The sequence below is a fragment of the Elgaria multicarinata genome, chromosome 11, assembly GCF_023053635.1.
Source record: "Elgaria multicarinata webbii isolate HBS135686 ecotype San Diego chromosome 11, rElgMul1.1.pri, whole genome shotgun sequence".
Classification (NCBI taxonomy): Eukaryota; Metazoa; Chordata; class Lepidosauria; order Squamata; family Anguidae; genus Elgaria; species Elgaria multicarinata.
Window position 1 is genome coordinate 23597684 of NC_086181.1, and position 18100 is coordinate 23615783.

The window sequence follows — 18100 nt, forward strand, 5'->3', positions numbered from 1 at the left end:
ACTTGAGCGGCTAAAAACAAGAAAAAAATGACCTGGTAATTTATATATGTTCCTGAGATACCATTTTTAAAGGTAAAGTTGAAAAAGTGGGAGCTCAAAACCTAGGCTCAGATATCAGCAGGTTTGGTGATATGTTTATGACAAAGTTTATGTGCTCAGGTGACACCTTTTCTGTTACAGGAATAGGTAGGTTTGACCAAAGACTTTTTGGAGATACTTCAAATTACATGGTAAAAGGTACTAACAATGTTTGTTTTGATTATTTCATAGATAGATAGATAGATAGATAGATAGATAGATAGATAGATAGATAGATAGATATGGTTCATAAGGCCTTAAAGATGTTTATTGGTGTGGGCTAGTTACTCTTGTGGAAACAAAGCTGTCTGTGCCTTTGGCTTGCATAGCTAGCACTTAACCCAGCCTTCCCCAACCTGGAGTGGACTACAACTACCCCATTCCTGGCCATAGTTGTAGTCAATCACATCTGGAGGGCACCAGGTTGGGGTAGGCTGATTTAACCTCTGCAATTCACCAATGTTGCACATACTGGGCTTTTCCTCTAGGGGGCAGGAGGGAGTAAGCTCCTGAATATCTTCCTTCTGATGGCCTCTTCATGGGAATTAGACAATCATTGCTTAATACAGAATTCACCCCAACGAAGTGATGGCGGGGGTGGGGGGAATCGAGAGATAAAAGAGGATGCTTGTGCAGAGAAGTAGAGGAAGCTCTATGTGTGTATTTATGATGGCAGGAGAGTAGTATCACGTCCTGGTACAGGTGGATCTTGCTGTCCAAATTTACCTCAAACTTTATGGAATAGGCAGAGACCGATTATTTATTTATTAAATGCATTTTAGCTCTGTTTTGTTCCTGCCTGCAAGCTTAATAGAAAGACTTGACAAATGGAAAAGTGACTGGGAAGGTATCCAAACCCTTGCTCGGCTTCGTCCATTTTCGTCTGCTGCCCCTTACGCCTGGAACGCTCTTCCAGAACATTTGAGAACTACAAGTTCAACCGCAGCTTTTAAAGCTCAACTAAAAACTTTTCTTTTTCCTAAAGCTTTTAAAACTTGATGTTGTGCAGACTTCTACTGTTACTTTCTACTGTTAGTTTTACCCTACCCTGTGCCTGCTTACCCTACCCTGTACCTGTTTGCATTCTCTTCCCCTCCTTATTGTTTTACTATGATTTTATTAGATTGTAAGCCTATGCGGCAGGGTCTTGCTATTTACTGTTTTACTCTGTACAGCACCATGTACATTGATGGTGCTTTATAAATTGATAATAATAATAATAATAAGAAGAAGTTAAATTACAGTTACATTATTATTATTATTATTATTATTATTATTATTATTATTGATTAGCTATCACTCTTTCCTTTCATATTTACTCCCTGTCTCTCTTTAAAGGAATATCACTCACTCCTCTCACTCTTCCACAACCAAACATATAACACATTTTTAAAACAGGCTAAATGATTGCAGTCACTCTAAATAAGGCCCTACCCCTAGCTTGGAACTTAACAGAAGCACGCACAAAATGACTGGTTAGAACATCCTTCCCCAACCTGGTGCACTCCAAAGGTGTTGGACTACAAGTCCCATCATCTCTAGCCAGGGTAGCCATTGGCTGGGGAATGCTGTGCTACTGTGCTCATAAGAGAGCCAGTATGATGTAATGGTTAGAGTGTTGGATTGGGAGTTGGGAGATCCGGGTTCTAGTTCTCACTCGACCATGGAAGCTCACTGGGTGACTTTGGGCTAGTCACAGACTTTCAGCCCAACCTACCCCACAGGGTTGTTGTGAGGATTAAAATGGAGAGAAGGATTATGTATGCTGCCATAGGTTCCCTATGGAGAAAAAAATAGTGTGATATAAATGTAATAAATAAATCTTCCCCTCCTCTTGATTTGGATCACATATGATTGCTATTCAGGAATATTTTCATCTTTCCCGCTTACACTATGCTTTGTCCTCATAAACAGCCTAATGGGATTCTATTAGTTATGCATGTCAAAAGCATAGATTCCATTATTTCCATACACACACAGAGCGTCTGACCAAAGCTGATAAAATTGCTATAATTCCCGCAAGGCATAAAAATCAAAAGGTGCCACCTTAGCTCACACATCAGAAGTGTCACAGAATGAATTCCACATCTTGTGGAAACTTGCTGGTATCCCTCAATGTAGACTCTGAGTTTCCAACCATAAAATAAGACCATTCAAATATATTAGGCATATGCAAAAAGTAAATGTCAAGCAGTCATTGTGTATAACATGTAGGCCATTACAAAGGGTGTATGATGAAGTAACTTCAAAAAGAGAATATGGTAAAATAGTATCAAGGAAACATATGCCAAAAATCATACGTGGCAAAATAAAATGAAAAAGAAGATCACAGAAACATTATTAAAAAGATTGTCCATCATTCCAAATACAATACTTTCAAGTATAATGGAGTCCATCAAGGCTTTTAATTGTTTAATAAGCAGTCCAATTTTATACAATGTATAATATCTTTCCACAGGGAAGCTGTTTCGCTGACATTTCAAACCAGATTTTTCCTCATCGAGATTCTACTTCATACACAGCAGACAAGCTTGTCGCCCTTTAAGAGTTTGTTGGAAAAAATCATTACGTTCTCAAGGGAAACCTCTTCATAACACGTAACAGCCTAATCTTGTTTGTCTCCTTAATGCACTTGGTAACTAATTCCCAAAGGGAAAGAGTTTCACAGCCAAGCTGAAAATATCAACTTTCTTAAAATACATATTCGTCTGCAGGAGGGAAACCTACTATCCATGCTGCCTCTTGCATAAGGACAATCAGATGCAATTTGTGAATTAATTACTAAAGGGGATGTTTCAACTTGGTTGAAGAAGGGTGGGATCTATATGATACATATATTGAGAAAATATTTAAGTTTTTAACACGCATAGTTGTAATGAATGGTTGTGCATATCTGAGTGATGAAAAGTGACATGGCCCCTGTCTTTATGGCATCTGTACAGGAAGGAAGGCAAGTGCGATTTTTCCTGCCTGGTGCCTCTTGAAAAGTTTTTTTAAAAAATGGGCATCGGGGGGGAAGGAACAGTGCTGTTCCTTCCCCCCTTTTTATTTTAATTTAGTGAGCTCTATCTGCGGAGCTCCGTAGAGTCATATGAGAGGAAAACCGGGGGGAAAGGAACAAGGCAGCGAGAGGGACTGAACACCTTCCTCTGGATGCCTGTTCCTCCCCACCCACTCTCATTAATTTGTTTCTGCGGAGCTCCGCATATAGAGATCATAAAAAAATTTAAAAGGGGGGGGGAGGAAGGACATTGTTCCTCTCCTCCCTGCCCCCCCATATTTTTAAAAAACTTTTTTAGAGGCACGGGGCCACCTCTGCTGCCAAAAAAAGTTGGGGTAAATGCCCGACTTTTTTGGAGCGGAGTTTCCAGGGTTTGCCCCTGGATGGCTTCACAATGGCGGCTACGTCATGTAGATGACACGCTGCTACTGTGAAGCAACCCCGGGGGAAAACGCTTTGTGTAGAAGTGCCCATGGACAAGGCAACTGGGTTCAGTGTCTTTTGGATGAGATAGCTCTTAGACCAGCCTTCCCCAACTTGGTGCCCTCCAGATGTGTTTGGATACCACTCCATGGCCAATGGCCATGCTGGCTAAGGATGATGGCAGCTGTAGTATGAGCTATCCATAGAGCAATGGGTTGGGGAAGGCTGCCTTACAGCAAGGGGTCAGCACCTCTTTCAGCTCAAGGAACAAATTCCAGGGGCTGCATTCCAATGGTGGGAGGAGCTAAAGGCAAAGGGGGAGGGGCCAAAATACCAGCTTATTTTAGATTAAAGCTCTTACCTTAGGGTAGGCATTTCAGCTTTTTAGAAAGTCAAGAAACCAGCCACATAGCAGTGGTTAGGGGAAAGAAGGTGGAGCCAAAAGGAGGGGTGTGGCTTCTGGAAACCCCAGAGGACCAGACTGGGGCCCTGAAAGGGCCAAATTTGGCCCATGACCAGAGGTTCTGCACCCATCCCTTAGAGACTGGAGGGGTCCTTGCAGTATTGGCTTTATTAATAAATGCACAAGCACAACGTAAGTAGAAGCGAAGAGGCACTCCTACAAGGCTGAGGATTCTCTAAGGCGTAAGTTGGGCCGTCTCCAATGCCGCAGCTCCACTTCCAGCCAGAAATGTTCAGCTCTCTTCTTCTGTGTTTCTGTTTCCAGTGAATTTGCAAAAACGGATGCTGTAAAAACTGGGGGAATCGTGTTTTAAACCAAAAGGGGTGGCTAAGGAAGATCTGGGAAGAAGGGCGTGAGGTGCTGGTGTGAACAATAACAAAAGTTCTAGACATAGAAGTGTGGGACAAAACAACACTCACAACAACAAGCTCTGCCCACGGATGAGGTTTGCAACATCTGGTTCACGTTATTTCCGCCCCCACACACTTTTCTTTTAAAGCCAGAATCAGTGTGGCTGTGTGGACTCTGTGCAGGGTGTTCTGTTAATGATTTGCCTTTGAGCTGCTGCTCTTGGTGAGGCTTTTGTGGCCATGGCAAGACCCTCCGTTTTGATTCTCCAGGAGAACCAAGTCTAAGGTTGTGCTTGAGCGTGTGTGTGTGTGTGTGTGTGTGTGTGTGTGTGTGTGTCTGTCTGTGTGTCTGTCTATGTGAGGGGGGGCACTAATCCATCTTCTTCCTTTTTGGCTATACATCAGCACCATTTCCCACCTATTCCTGTGATTTCGTTGCTGCCTTACAACTTTTCCTGTTCCCTGCATATCCTGGAAGTGCTGCCTTTCAGCAGGTGAGTGAGCAGCCAGCTGGGAGGCTGGGAAAGGATGTATGTGATGTGTACCTGTGTGACACCAAGCTTACCTATCCTATGAAGACCACTCTGGTCTCTAGCTACTGGTGGGCATAGACTGGCTCACACATGGTCCTTGCATTTCTTTTACACTCTCACGTGCTTCACTGAACTCATGCAGCTTTCCATCACAGCGCATAGCGTGATTCAGGGCCTTCACGAGTAAACGCCTATGATCCCTGGTTCATATGCCAAGGTTGTACATGCGGAAACGGTTGCAGACTAAGTTTTGTCTGACCATACTTGAGACAAAAGTCAACTGCCATACTTAATATTAACAGGCATCTTCTCAGGGCTGGTGCTACCAAAGAGGCCACTCAAGCGGCCGCCTAGAGCGCCAAGCTAAGAGGGGCGCCGGGCACAGCGCAGCGCTCACACGCGTTGGCTGTGAGCCAGGCCAGCCCGAGGATTCAGCTGGGCCTGGGCAGGCAAGATGGCGCCTCGCGCCTGCCCAGCCAAAGCAAAGCCAGGGACGCTGGGGTAGGGCGGCTCCATGTTCAGACTTCCAGAATGCGCCCAGAAGAGAGAGAGAGAGAGAGAATGTATCGTTGAATGGGGTGCATGGGGTCTTTGAGTGAATGTGTTCATGCGTGTTTGTTTGGAGTGAGTGATGCTGAGTGTGTGTGTGTGTGCGTGTGTGTGAGTTGGGGGGGGGGATGATTTGGAAGTGATATTCCTGTTAAATAATGCATTTTAGTCCCATAGACGTTCCTTTCCAATTTGTTTGCTATAATTGGCATGACGTATTTCTTGCACTTTAAAATAAATTTAGCAGTTTCAAGTTTTGTGCTTCTTATTTTTTCCAGGAAACATATGTTCTTAAAAATCAAAGTTGGCATTTTTTGTGTGGGGGTGAAAGTAGCTCACCTTGCCTAAGGCGCAAAATAGTCTGGCACCGGCTCTGCATCTTCTTAAAATAGGCCAAGTAAGCTGGCAGAAGTGAAAGCAAAGCTAAAATAGGCAAAGTAAATAGGCAAAAGTGAAAGCAAAACCAGCACTATAGCCCTGTAGTGGTTTTCCATCCAGTTATTTCCCCTCTCTACAGGGGCTTCCACCCATAGGGGCACAAGATGCTGTCGCTGCTCTCAGAATGGACCTACTTCAATACGGAGGACTGTTGGGCCCGTTCAGAAGACACCTTTAACCACAGCTTTAATCATGGTGAATAAAGCAAAAAAGCCCTATTCACTGTGGTTAAAGCCATGGTTTAAGGTGTCTTCTGAACATAGCCTGGCTTTCTGGCTTAACCACTGTGGTTAAAGCCATGGTTTAAGGTTTCTTCTGAACGGGCCCAACAGCAGGCAAACAGCACGACTGTTTTCCTCTATACTGAAGTAGGTCCATTCTGAGAGCAATGACAGCATCTTGTGTGGGCACACTGTACCCGTCTAACTCTACTCTCCAGTTTCCTGCAACACTGGGGAGAGGGGGAGGCCCAACCAGGGCAAATCAGTAAATTAAACATGGGGTTATGGGGGCATCGAACTCAGAGTGACTGCAACGCAAATGGTAGGATAAGGAACTGGAAGGGACAGTGAGGCTGGCTTTCTGGCAGGCCCACTAGGCAGCAGCATGGCTTGTTAGGTTTTTGGTCCAGTAGCCTGCGGGAGTGCCCACTTCGAAAAGAATGCCTCACTGATTGTGACCATAGAAATCACTGACTTCCTGTGAAATCACTTTAATTTAAATCTAAAGTGAACCAATGAGTTCTCTTCCCACAGGTGAGGTGAAGTGGGGACCGTTCACCCATCTGGGAAATGGGGACGGGGGCGCTGTTGTTTGAAAATGCAATCCCTGCCAGTCCCAGAATGACAAAGGAAGACACACTCCTTGTGTACACTGGCTTTTTGTGGTAAACGTGCTTCTCTTCATAAACATGCATAGGCTTGAGCTGATCATGTTGATATGAAAGTGCCATAAAAAACTTAGTTCTTTTCACCACAAAGCTTGGGGAAGTGCTGAAAGAGAACATAAAGGAAAGGGAGAAATAGCTGTCACATTATGAGGAGAGCGATTCCAAATTTCATCCATGCTCATGGGCTTTCACGGGAAGGGGCAAGGAGGGGCAATTGACCCCCTTGGGGATGATGATGCTCTATGGCTCATGCCCCCACTACTGCCCACTTATGGATGTTTGCACGCCCTTTAGATGATGATGGCTGTCTCCCATGTGCCTCCTGCTCCTACCGCTCATTTTTCCATCACAAAATAGACCCCTTTTAATCCTGGGGTTTTTTTTCCCAATAGAATGTGCCGCCATTTCCTGCTATGTGCAGGAAAAGTGGCGCAATAAAAACAGCCCATGAATGGGCCACGTGGTCGTTGCTGCTTCCTCTTTCCCTGTGTAAAGAGACCATCGTTATTATGAGGCAGCAGCAGGCCATAGCGATGGTAGGGAAACGCGAAAGTCCACCCATCTGATGATGCTCATAGTCTCCAGACTCCTCACTTTCATTTGCTAGTTGCTAGGGAATGCAAGCAGGAGGGTGATATTGCACTCACACCCTGTTCATGGGTTTTCATAGGAATCTCGTTGGCCACTTTCAGTGGGGCGTAGGCATGTGTCCTCTCTTTCAAAGGTCCTCTATTTGAAGGGCAGCCAGACAATCATCCCCTTTTTTGAAGTCATCCTCTGTTTGCAAGGCTGTCCTCTCCAATTTCAGTTTGATAATGGACCGTAAGAACTGTTGCCCATTAAGAGCTAATACCTGAACAGCAGACTGAATGGACAGGCACAAAAGCCACCCAGTCATAATCTTCCACACTATGGTGAGACATACTGTATTTATATTTAAATAATTATTCCTAAAGTTGCATATAAGCATATGCAAATTTTATGCAATTTTTTTCTTTTTTGGGGAGATGCATTTCCTCTTTTGGGGGGCTATTCACAGGTGGCCACCCTACCATTGAGGAGAGCCATACTAGGTTGGATCAAGGCTCCATCTAGTCCAGCATTCTGTTCTCACCCATAGCAGCACCATCCCATCCATGGGTCCCAGCAACTGGTGTACATATGCCTACTGCCTCTAATACTGGAAGTAGCATATAGCCCCCAGGACTAGTCGCCATTGACAGTCTTCTCCTCTAGGAATTTGTCTAACTCCCTTGTAAAACCATCCAAATTGGTAGCCATCACTCCATCTTGTGGTAGCAAATTCCATATGCACTGGAAGAAGTACTTCCTTTAATCTGTACTGAATCTCCCAGCAATGAGCTTCATGGGATGACCCCGAGTTCTAGTATTATGGGAGAAAGAGAAAAATGTCTCCCTATCCACTTTCTCTACGCCAGGCATAACTTTGTACACCTCTATCCTATCTCGCCTTAGCCTCCTTTTTTCCAAGCTAACAATCCCAGCTGTTGTAGTTTTTCCTCATAGGGGAGATGCTCCAGACCCTTGATCATTTTAGTTGCCCCTTTCTGCACTTTTTCCAACTCTGCAATATCTTTTTTTAGGTGCAGTGACCTAGGCCTTTGGTGCGAGCTAGCATGGCTCTCCTGAAGTTCTTATGTTCACAACTGGTGCTCTCAGAACGTGAATACTTGAAAGTACCCAGCATGCTTCTCTTCAGAACCACTTCTCACTTTACACAGCAGGCACATTTCCAGTGTGTGTAGCACTCTTATTACTTAAAAATAACAAAGAGTCTCGTGGCACTTTAGAGACCAAAACAAGGCATACGCTTTGTGAACTGAAGTCTACTTTATTGGATGCATGAGGTGTTCTGCTAAGTTAGAGGCATATTTATACGTGGTTCGTAAGGGAGCGGGGTTGTAAACAGACTGAGGTCAGAGGGAAATGAATTGCAGAAAGTACAGACAGTGATATAATTGCATCCTGATGTCAGACTCGGTTCCTATGCAGCTGTGGGCTGGGTGAGGCAAAGACAGAGAAAGAGCAAAGCAAAGACTGCAGCTTAGTTTTGCTGGAGTAGATCTCTTAGTTTCTCCAACCAGGATGCAAACCTGGTCCAAAAGCTTTTATGATTGGCCTCAATGGACTGGTGCAAGGAAGCTTGCAGTTCTTGCCTTCAGGTCACCAGTTCAAAACCCCTGTGGGCTTGAATCTGACACTTGATCACAGCCAGTTCCCTAAATTGGATCTGCCTTGAGTGTGGTGTCAAGTATGACAAGAATTTCAGTGGCACGGTGTCCCCGTACTGAGACCGTTTTTTGCTTCACAGGAGATGGCTGTCCAGTATGTCCAATATAAAGGGATAAAGTTTCCTCCTGGATATAATACAGTGGAAAGCCTTTGCTTCGCTGAGAATGAATTTCAAGTGCGGGATGATGATATCTTCAACATCACCTACCCAAAGTCTGGTAGGAGAGGAAACCCTGCTAGGGATAAGGTTGGGAACTGGATTTGCACTTTCCAAAACTGCGACTTTTCAAAACCAAAAGGCACTCCCCACTTGCCTTTTGTGCAATTGTGGACCAAACAGCCCTGCTTCCAAAAGGCTTAAAGATTTTAAATTTTGTAAAAGTATCCCTAAAAGCTGGATTCCAAAAATAAAACAAGGGAACATTCAAAATTCAAAAGGTCAAATCGAAATGTTGCTGGATTTTAAATTTTGGGAAATGGCTGCAATATTATACCCACTGACTTGGAAAGGAGCCCCATTGAACTCATTGAGACTTACTTCTGAGTTGATGTGAATAAGATGGCACTCCAAGACCTGAGTATTTTTTCTTCCTCTCCTTCCATCAAGGAACAGTGTGGATGATTGAGATCCTCAGCCTGATCCTCAATGGTGGCAACCCAACCTGGAATCAACATGTCCTCAATTCCCTCCGTGCTCCCTGGTTCACTACCCAGCTGGGTCTGGAGACAGCGCATAACCTTCCATCCCCACGTCTGCTCACCTGCCACCTTCCCATTCAGATCTTTCCCAAAGCCTTCTTCAGCTCCAAAGCCAAGGTGGGTGATGAGACACTGAGCGTGGTGATGCATGGGGGCTTGGCACAGGATGTGGGGGTGCTATCATGGTGGCTGCTCATGTGTGAGGAGAAGGACCTCTAGCCCCCTCTATTAAAAGGGACTATAGTGCTCAATTTGATCAAGGAGTGTAGGAGAAGGACACCTTTTCCTCGTACTGCTGGTCTTGGTTGCTCCACCCTTTCCTCTTTCAGTAGCCCAGCCTTCTCCAACCTGGCACCCTCCAGATGTGTGGGACTGCAACTCCCATTACCACTAACAGTGCCTGCAGGGGGATGATAGGAGTTGCTGTCCAAGAAATCTGGAAGGAAAGCTACACTAGCCCATTGGGAAGATCGCTGCCATCTGTAGCCCTGACAATCTAACACAATTATATGTCATTATGGTTATGATTTAAACTCTGGACCAGACTTTTATCAGTTTGAGCTCCAGGACCTGTTTTAACTGCAAGGACTCAGCCCGTGGAACATGCAAAGTTTCAAACCTCGCAAACGTGTCTCACAAAAAATGGGCAATTGAACTCAGGTATACTATGTAACACTTATGTTTATTGGCCGGGGGTCCCCAACTTCTTTGGGTTGGGGGGTACATTTGACATATTGAGAGACAGCTCTGGATGCTCTCACAAAATGTCTGCCGTGCTTGGCATGGCCCATCACAGAACACAAAAACTACTGTTTTCATCCCAAATAAAGATGGTGTTGGTGGGCAGCCCTTTGCTTTGCAGCATGCCAGCCTCCTGATAAACTTGTTAAAAGAAATTCTTAATAAAATAAAAGTCAGAAGAGGCAGGGAGCCTGGTAGGTGCCATGAGAGGCATCCCAGGATTTAAGGTAGTATTGCCATACCATCTCTAAATTGATTGCTGGATTTTTCTACCTGTCCCTAATTTTTCACTTTTATCTCCTTGAGCACCAAATTCTATTTTCACGTCAGGGATTCAGTCCCAGAACATGCCAGGTACCAAATTTTACAATGTGTGTGATGTGGTGTTTCTTCATAGACATTGCTAGTTCCCCAAGGACGCTGTTTCTGACAATACTTCCCACCATTTAACAAGTATTTTGTTCCTCAGGTGATATACACATTGCGGGACCCCCGGGATGTGTTAGTTTCCTACTATCATTTCTCCAAGATGTGCACCTGCTTTGAGGATCCCAAATCATTCAATCACTTCCTGGAGAGTTTCCTGAACGGGGATGGTGAGTTGGAGGGTGGAGAAAGGGGAAGGTGTCGGAACATTTGGGGACCTCGGGTGGAAATCCAACAGACATCCCCAGCAACTCATTACCACGAGATGCAAGGATGGTCCACAAGGTGACAGCAACAGAATGGATTTCCTTATAGAGATACAGCTTGTGATTTTGCTGGGATGGCTTGTTCTATCAGATCCCATCTGTGAATGGGGTCTTTGAAAACGGTCCGGAAACTTCAACTGGTACAAAACAGGGCAGCACGCTTACTAACAGGGACTGGCCGACGAGACCACATTACGCCAGTCCTTTTCCAGCTTCATTGGCTGCCAGTCCAGGTCCGGGCCCGATTCAAAGTGCTGGTATTAACATTTAAAGCCCTAAACGGCTTGGGGCCAGGTTATCTGAAGGAACGCCTCCTCCCATATGTACCTGCCCGGACCCTAAGGTCATCCTCAGGGGTCCTTCTCCGTGTGCCCCTGCCAAAGGAAGTGAGGCAGGTGGCTAGCAGGAGGAGGGCCTTCTCTGCTGTGGCACCCCGGCTGTGGAATGAGCTCCCTAAGGAGGTTTGCTTGGCACCTACATTATATGCTTTTAGACGCTAGGTGAAGACCTTTTTATTCTCCCAGCATTTTAACAGTCTATAAATACATTTTAACATGGTGTTTTAAATTTGTAATTTTGCATTGCTGTTGTTTTTATCTGGTTGAGCTTTTATATTATGGTTTTATACTGTTTTATACTTTGAATGGTTTTAATTTTTGTGAACCTCCCAGAGAGCTCCGGCTATTGGGCGGTATAGAAATGTAATAAATAAATAAATAAATAAATAAATAAATAAATAAATAAATTGCCCAGAGGCATCTGGTTGGAGATTTTGGGGAATCTGGACTAGTTGAGTCTTTGGACTGATTCTACTAAGGCACTTATGCTCTTGGTCAGTCAGCCCAAGCCCAGGTTGCTCTTCCCACCTTGGGCAAACGGAGGACAGGTCACATCTCAAGCCTGGTTTTATGCAGCAACTGGGGAACTGGAGGAGATAAGTGAAAACTGAGAGTTCAGCACTCCTTTTTCCATGTGTAGAGCGAAGATTGGATACGCCTCCGCACCAAACAATAGCATTAAGAATTGCATAGAAAGAGAATGTTGTCAGATGCAGCTTTTCCTATCATAGTACTGCAGTGACGGGAGAAGGTGAACCTGGCAGATTTGTCTCTTTATGCATCTCTCGAAGCAGCCCTCTTAAGGTATGAGCCTGATAACATAGTAGCCCCTTTCACATGTTCTCTCCATGGGTAGGGCAAGGATAGGTTCCCTGTTGTGTGGATACCTCTGTATGTATATAGGTACTGCTTTTCAGAGTATGGAGGGCAGGGACAAGGCCAGCAAGGTGGGTAATACTGGAAGCTGGCATGGTCCCATTCCCCTCCACCCCTTCCATGCATTTTCTCGACGTGTACAGATAACCAGAGGTATAGCAGAGGGGAACACAAGGGAGCACAAGTCAGGGACATTTTTTCAGAGCAGAAGCAACAGACGTTCATCTGCCAAAGCACCAGGATAATTGACAGGCCTTCTGCAGTCCAGCAACTGAATGAGGTGATAATGAGGCTTTCAAGTTTTATTATTGCTTTGTGGCAGATCCACGCAGAAGTCAGTGAATGGAGGAAATAAGCAGGAGGCTGGATACTTCATTCCTTATCTTTGAAGGGATTTCCACTTCATGCTAATACTTTAAATCAGGGGTGCAGAACCCCACTGCCAGGGGCCAAATTCGGCCCTCTGGATGTCCAGAAGGCCATGCCCCTTCCTTTGGCCTAACCCCCTTTCCCCCAACCATCATTTTTTCCCTGGTGGTATCATGGCCTTTGTGCAGTCCCTGTCTTTAAACTAAAAAATGCTGGTATATTTGGGGTGGGAGGGTGCCCTACCCCTTTTTCTTTGGCCCCATCCACCACTGGAATGCACCCCCCAGAGCTTCTCTGAAATGGAATTTGGTCTGAAAGAGGTTCTGCACCCCTCCTTTAAATGGTAACACTACTTTGCAGGTTTACTTGCATTTTAATTAACAGCTAAACGTTGCATTGTAGCTGGATGAATATCCTTTGTGAAAGCTCGTTCTGTTTTGCAAATTGAACCTAGGTAGTCAGAAGTAAGTACCCCTGACTTCAGTGGAGTATACACCCAGGTAACTATGCACAGGACTGCAGTCGCGCCCAGTACACTCAATTGTTAGAGTTTATTATTGGTTTGTTTTTGATTTTTATGTCTGTGTCTTACAGTGTTAGGTCCTTTGAGGGTCGCTAACAGAAAAGCAGAATATCTCTCTTTTAGGGCTGTGACTATGGATTCTTCTTGGGGGTATAGCAATTGGGGCTCTCATGATGACCTCCTACCCATCAATATTGATCACTCTACCCCTGGAGAAAACTTGTGAAATGGGGTTACGCACAAAGTAATTCCATAGTCTAGTATGTGGATGATGTCCCCGTCTGCACTCCTCTTCGCAGTGTGTTTTGGATCCTGGTTTGACCACATCATGGGTTGGATGAAGCTGAAAGGCAAAAGCAACATCTTTTTCATCAGTTATGAACAACTGAAGCAGGTGATAGCATGGGGAGAGATCCCCCTTTTTTCTTTCTAAGTAGAGTAGCACTAGCACACTGGTCTTCAACTGGTGGGTCATAACCCAAAAGTGGGTTGCGAGATCAGTCCAGGTGGGTCGTGGTAAAGCTGTTGCCACTATGTTAAGCAACTGTGAAATTGTGAGAGCGGGTCCCATGTTCCAGGTTGGGAGCCCAAGGTGGGTCTCAGGTTTTGGACCAGTTGAAGACCACTGGTGTAGAACATAGGAGCAGAACCTCTTTCAACCCGAGGCCCAATTTCCATTTTGGAGAAACTCTCGTGGGCTGCACTCTAGCGGTGGGTGGGGCAAAAGGGAACAGGGCCATAATACCAGAAATACCAACGTATTTTATCCTAAAGCTCTTACTGCAAGTAATTAAGCTTTTCAACCTTTTAGAATGGGTGAAAAACTGCACAAAAGCCAGGAAACCACCAGACTTTCAGTGCTTGATGAAAGGCCTTCGTAGCAACCCCAGAGGGCCAGATTGGGAGTTCAGGAGCGACGGATTTGGAAATGGCAGGAAAGAGAATGCAAACCTATTTAAAAGAGTGGCATGACCAACTAGACATATTTTACTAAAGTGAGAAATCAAATTTTAAAACATCTAATAGATGGTTAGAGAATGGAGCATTTACACAGGGTAACATAGGAAGCTGCCTTATACGGAGTTGGACCTTTGGTCAATGTAGTTCCATATTGTCTACAATGCTGACTAGACAGGGTTTCAGACAGGACTCTTTCCCAGGCCTAACCTGGAGATACCAAGGACCTTTTGCATGTGTTCTACCACTATGCTGTGGTTCTCCCAATTTGTATCCCATTTCTTTTACAAAATGCTCATATCCGTCTATCTTCCTTTTCCATTGTTACCCTATTCTGGAATAATTTCAGAATCGGGTAACAATGGAATTCAGAGTCGGCATAATTTAAGGTTTTTACTTGAAGATTTGGTAACGTCACCACATTTTGGTGCGCTGGGGCTTGGAGTGTCTCTTTTTAAAATATATAGAATATGATGAATATAAGGCGAAGCCCTAAGAAGCTGATTCTTTTGTCCCTTTTATAAGTTCTGTGAAAAGCAAGATTCTGGGGCATGATAAGAGAAGGATTTGGGAGTAACCTGGGAATCAGTACTTTGGCTATACTCGGGTTAAACAGAGCTGTGTGCTTTCTATAATTCCACAGTAGCACTAAGCTGAATTTAGTACTGAGTGCAGAATCCATCATCCTGAAAATCTCAAATTTCATTTTTAAATCTTTCTCAAGCTTCTAGTCCTTAAGACTGAAGGTAGGCTTCAGAGAATATGTAGACCTCACATTTCTGCCATTTTGATGCTGGTCCCTGCTGTTCTGTATCTCCACAGGACCCATGGGGCAGTGTGGAGAGCCTCAGCCATTTCATAGGGAAGGAGCTGGATGAGGCAGCCATCACTTCAGTGGTGGAAAACGCCTCCTTTGACGCCATGAGGAAGAACAGTATGTGCAATTCGACAATGCTTCCCAGGGAGTTTATGGATCAAGGGAAGGGGACCTTCCTGAGGAAAGGTGAGGCAAAGCTAGAGGCTGTGTTCTGGTGGGTTTCCTATAGCTCTGTAGAGGATGAAGAAGGGACGTAACAAGTCACAGTGCCAACACAAGAGTTCTAGTGTGGCCCTGGGTGAAAGTGCAAAAGATGCAAGATATTGCACCTAATGATGCCTCCTGTTAAAAAGGCAGTTAGCAGAGTAAAAACAAAAAGCAGAACAGAATGAGCATTTATAGTCCCACGTGCTCACAAGGCTAAAAAAAAGAGACTACACCCTTCTTTAGTGAGGAAAAGGTTAAATGGTTTACTCACAATATTCTTGCATAAAAATTAGGTACAGCATGGAGTTTCAAGAGGGTTTGTCTATTCCTTTTCTCTGGGCCTGTTCAAGTGCGCATGAAAAGAGAGGTGGGTACGGGAATCATGCAGCGGGGAGAAGGATGCGAACGAAAGACAAGGGACCCCATCACACGGTACCTCCAGTGATTCCCATACCCACCCATCCCTCCATGGTTACCTTTTGATCCTCTGTGTGCATTACCCATGCATCACAGCGTCCACCCTGGCAGGAACAGCTTCCCAGCAGCTGCTCTGCATGACAATCCCAACCATGAAGAAAATCTGCGCTGGCAAGAGCGTCGTCAGAAGTGGCAGATGCTCTTGCCGGCTGCCTCTATGGTTGGCCATTCTCCCCCCCCCCCCCCCCCCGGCTGTGCAACCCATGCAAACTATAAGGAGTCCAACACATGAGGTGTGAACCACCCCCACGGCCTGTTACCCTCATTGCAGAAGGTAACTAACAGGCCCATGGGTACTTGGGCCACCTTGCGGAGGGACGGGACTCCCCAACGACACGCTAAGCCACCATGGATCACGTTTTGAGTGATCCATGGTGGATTAGCATGACATCTGAACAGGCCATTTGTGTTCTATTTCACAGGCAGGAGTGTGTGTGTGAGAGAGCAAGCGTATGGGCTCCCAGCAATGGAGGAGGTTAGAGGGTGGGGTGGGGACAACTCAGAGGAAACTACACTATAGGCTTATAGAATTCCTAAGGCAATCTGTGGTATAAATTCCCATGTATAAGCTAACTGCAACACTGCCCCTTTCCTGTAAGTGGTTGCAATATTCCAATCACAGCAGTGCATATGCCACCAACAGTGCAACTATTTTGCAAGGCCCTTGTACAATCAGATGTGGGTGGAGAGAGGACAGGAGTGGGCTGTCGCAACACAGCAGAATCCTCTCCATGTTAACAAGAACAGGGATGCACCACCAGGGAAAAAATGTATTCATGACCGCCTGGGCCAGTAGCTGAAACTGTCTACCAGAGAAACTGATTAACTGTAACAGGAGAGAACCAGGTTGTCAATGTGGTGGAGGAGAGCAATGCAATGTTTTCCTCAAGTGCCTAAGGCGAGCCACAATGAGGCAGGCAGGCAGGCAGTGACAAAACAAAATGGGAAAGGTCAGCAGCTTCAGAAGAGCTCAGCCTGCTCCTGGGCAGGGCGCGATGCAAGATGGGGGAGTTGAATAAGTCTCCTGACTTGCCAGCTCAGTAAGAAACCTAGATTTGAAGGCTCACGGCCTTCCCTCTTGGTTTGACCTCTGACTTCCTGACTCTGCCTTTGAACTGGTCAGTTCCCCCCCCCTTCATTAAACCATTTCAGTGGCAATTAAAAGCACCCTTTCATCTAGGAGTGCTGGTTCCACAAAGCTTCTTTTCTTTGGCTTGCAGAGGAGCTGACGTGCAAAGTGCTTTGTGCCCATCTAGTGAGCTCAGCCGCTGCATAGCTTAACTTTAATTTAAAAACAGGGACCTCATTTAACATTCAGAGTAACTGAACCTATTTGCAAATAATAACAAGTCAGTTTTGGAGGCGCATAGTAGGAGGTCCCCAAAGAGCTTAGCTTTAGGCTTCTCCAGCCTGAGATTGCTCTCATTTAGGTAAGCTGTTTTTTTGCTTTTGTCCTCATTTTCTAGGCATCTGCGGAGATTGGAAGACTCATTTCACTGTAGCAGAGTCTGAGTACTTTGACAAGATTTACCAGGAGAAGATGCAGGGCCTGAAAGGAATCTTCCCTTGGGAGCAAACTGGACTGGAGAGCAACTCAGAAAGAGACCCTTAATTTCTGAACTAAAAGATGCTAGATCTCATTATGTCCTGTGATCAATCAGGGCCTACCTGGGCGTCCTATATAGGCTGCCTTGAATTCCACGATGGAGGGTGGGTGGAAATCAGGATCTAAATACATTTTTTTTTACAAAAAAAAAAAATGTTATTAAAGCAAGCAGTGAAAAGAAAGTGAAATATGAACACAACACACCCAGAATGCAGTGTAAACAAGATCAACCATTCCTCTGAGGAGAAAAAGGAAAAGGAAGTAGAATAGTATTTTTTTAAAAAAAAAATATTAAAAAGTTATTGCTACAGGAGGCTGTTCATTAACAGTGATTATATCAAAGGCTCATGCATTTTATGGTCAGATATCTGTTATTCTTGTGTGTCAGTGGGAAAGGGCTTCTTCCATACCACATGAAATTAACCTGAGGGAAGGATGGATGTAAAAGACATAGGACAGAAGGGCCCAGTGCTCTTCAACATTTTTATTAATTATTTGAATGAGGAGGTTCAGGGAATGCTCAAATTTGCAGATGACACAAAATTGGATGGGATAGCTAATACCCTGAAAGACAGAAACAAACTTCAAAGTGATCTTGATAGGCTGGAGTGCTGGGCTGAAAACAACAGAATGTAATTTAATAGGGATAAATGCCAAGTTCTACACCTCAGAAAAAGAAACCAAATGAACAGTTACAAGATGGGGGATACTTGGCTCAGCAATACTACAAACGAGAAGGATCTTGGAATTGTTGTAGATCACAAGCTGAATATGAACCAACAGTGTGGTGTAGCTGCAAAAAAAGCAAATGCTATTTTGGG

The 18100-nt window shown here is 44.9% G+C and overlaps 1 protein-coding gene across 4 annotated transcripts; it reads left to right on the plus strand.

The window, feature by feature from the left end:
- The first annotated feature begins 4529 nt into the window (after positions 1–4529).
- Positions 4530–17538, plus strand: SULT2A1 (sulfotransferase family 2A member 1). 4 transcript variants are annotated; one of them, XM_063137601.1, is made up of 8 exons: positions 4530–4601; positions 4721–4809; positions 9057–9195; positions 9585–9793; positions 10887–11013; positions 13515–13609; positions 14995–15175; positions 17140–17538. In XM_063137601.1, exons 3-8 carry the CDS (start codon positions 9060–9062, stop codon positions 17283–17285), a joined length of 894 nt encoding a protein of 297 aa, XP_062993671.1. In that variant the 5' UTR covers positions 4530–4601; positions 4721–4809; positions 9057–9059; the 3' UTR covers positions 17286–17538. The 4 variants fall into 4 exon arrangements, with proteins under 4 accessions (XP_062993671.1, XP_062993669.1, XP_062993672.1 ...); XM_063137599.1 differs by having other exon boundaries at positions 4551–4809; XM_063137602.1 differs by lacking the exon at positions 9057–9195 and having other exon boundaries at positions 4551–4809.
- Positions 17539–18100: the final 562 nt, after the last annotated feature.

Bases quoted from the DNA above. Each gene is read 5' to 3' on its own strand.
- SULT2A1 (XM_063137601.1), top strand. From the start codon at position 9,060: ATGGCTGTCCAGTATGTCCAATATAAAGGGATAAAGTTTCCTCCTGGA. The intron at 13,610-14,994 runs GTGATAGCATGG...GTATCTCCACAG, and splicing joins GTTATGAACAACTGAAGCAG to GACCCATGGGGCAGTGTGGA. The intron at 15,176-17,139 runs GTGAGGCAAAGC...CTCATTTTCTAG, and splicing joins GGGGACCTTCCTGAGGAAAG to GCATCTGCGGAGATTGGAAG.